The 1,780-nt window shown below is 35.8% G+C and overlaps 1 protein-coding gene across 1 annotated transcript; it reads left to right on the top strand.

Annotated features, from left to right (window-relative positions):
• Positions 1-256: 256 nt before the first annotated feature.
• LOC141695649 (uncharacterized) lies at positions 257-700 on the top strand. Its single transcript, XM_074499880.1, has one exon. The coding sequence runs from the start codon at positions 257-259 to the stop codon at positions 698-700; it is 444 nt and encodes a 147-aa protein (XP_074355981.1).
• The last annotated feature ends 1,080 nt before the right edge of the window (positions 701-1,780 follow it).

Raw genomic sequence — 1,780 nt, 5'->3', positions numbered from 1 at the left:
GAATAGCATGAGGGGAAGAAGTGTAAACTCTCCTCAAGAATCTTTCACAGATTGGCTTTTTAGTACTTTTGACGGGTGGAACATTGAATCGAGACAGTCAGCTGCTATGTTATGTTGGTCGTTGTTGAAATGAATAAATGAGTTGGTCTGGAATCAGAGAGGTACAAAGGTGTGTGAAGCAGTGGCATAAGCAAGAGTGGTCCTTAATCAATGGAAAAGAGCTCAAGATAAAATGTTTGACAATTTTCTTAGTCCCATGACTAAAGCAGTTCGAGATGAGCAATGGACTTTACCAACTGAAAATACGATTAAGGTTAATTCTGACACTGTGCTCTTTGAGGCTTCTAACCATTTCAGTTACTCGTTTAATGTAAGTGATCATATGGGTGAAGTGCTAGTGGAAAATTCAAAATACAGCTTTGGTACTGTAGATCCAGCAAATGCAGAAGCTATCGGTGTCAGAGAAGTCTTAAGATGGATCAAGAGAGAGCAATACGGGGACGTAGTGGTAGAGTCGGACTACCTTGTAGTGGTGCAGGCCATAAGAAGTTCAGGTATCTTGTTGCCATACTTTGGAAGACTGATAGAAGAATGCAAGAGTCTGTTGTCTGAATTGAGTTCCAGGAATGAGGTGATTAAGTTCGTTAAATGGTCTTCCAAGAAAGTATCTCGCTTCTCAGCAGGGATACTTGTTGCTTAGTTGATCGTAGTTGGAGGATCTGTGATAACAACCCCGAGTTCGTCTATGTATTGATGAACGATATGAGTTATTTATGAAATTATCCATTTCTCCTAGAATTTTTTTTAATATAAATGCAACACATAAAATAATAAGAGTAAAATGGAGGTTGTGTACCTCAACTTTGCAAATGGTGCAAGATGTGTACCTCAACTTTCATAGTTACAATATGTTAAACTAGAGTTTAAAGAGAAGTGTAGAATATGTACTTCCATAATGTGTAACGTTAGGGCTGTTAACTATTGATGTAATGGGTTGTAGAAGTGAGTGTCTTATCTGCCTCTGCAACGGGTATAAGTGAATGCATAAAAATACACCCAATACACAAATGGCTGAAAACTTAGCCAAATTGAAAAGTGTAACCCTAGAACTATAATGTCAAAATTTTGTAAGTACGGGCGGTTGGTGGTTCTAAGAATGATATAGACTAATAGTAGCTTGAAGGAGGTTTGTGAGTTCAATATTGACTAGGATGCAACTATTTTAGATGGATTGAACAACCTGTTTGTGAGCATGGTAAAGCTGTGATCTATGGGTTGTTAGGAAAAATTTGTGGTCTTGAAGGAGAAATTGAGATGATTTCAAAAGAGGTTGCAATGAAAAAGTCACAGTGAAGAAGCATTGTTCTTCTAGGAGTTTGAATTGGTTGTATATTGTTAGTATTGTGATAACCCCATTTTTTTAAAATTTTTGTTATCCTTATGAATAGTAACTCTTTGTGATGATTAAGGAAATTTTCATGTCACACTATATAGGAGTTCTTTCATTGATATTCTGAGATCATATTAGTACTCTATAAGGTATATGAGTGTATGTAAAAATAAAAGAATTTGAATTCAAACACTTTGATTTTTCTCGAAAATCCACCAGATACCGAAAGAATTGAGTATAAGGTAACATGATTAAAATGATTTAAATTCAAGAATTATAAGGGAGGGTCATTCAAGGAATATAAAATATTAAGAAAGGTTTAGGGAAGATCAAGTAATGAGATCTCAGATATGATCCCTCAAACGAACAACGAGAACGAAAGTGGCAACA

Source organism: Apium graveolens, chromosome 11 (assembly GCF_009905375.1).
Source record: "Apium graveolens cultivar Ventura chromosome 11, ASM990537v1, whole genome shotgun sequence".
NCBI lineage: Eukaryota > Viridiplantae > Streptophyta > Magnoliopsida > Apiales > Apiaceae > Apium > Apium graveolens.
The sequence above is the reverse complement of the archived record's forward strand: the minus strand, read 5'-3'. Positions and strand labels throughout refer to the sequence as shown.

Excerpts from the sequence above, each read along its gene's own strand:
- LOC141695649 (XM_074499880.1), top strand. The coding sequence starts at position 257 with ATGACTAAAGCAGTTCGAGATGAGCAATGGACTTTACCAACTGAAAAT.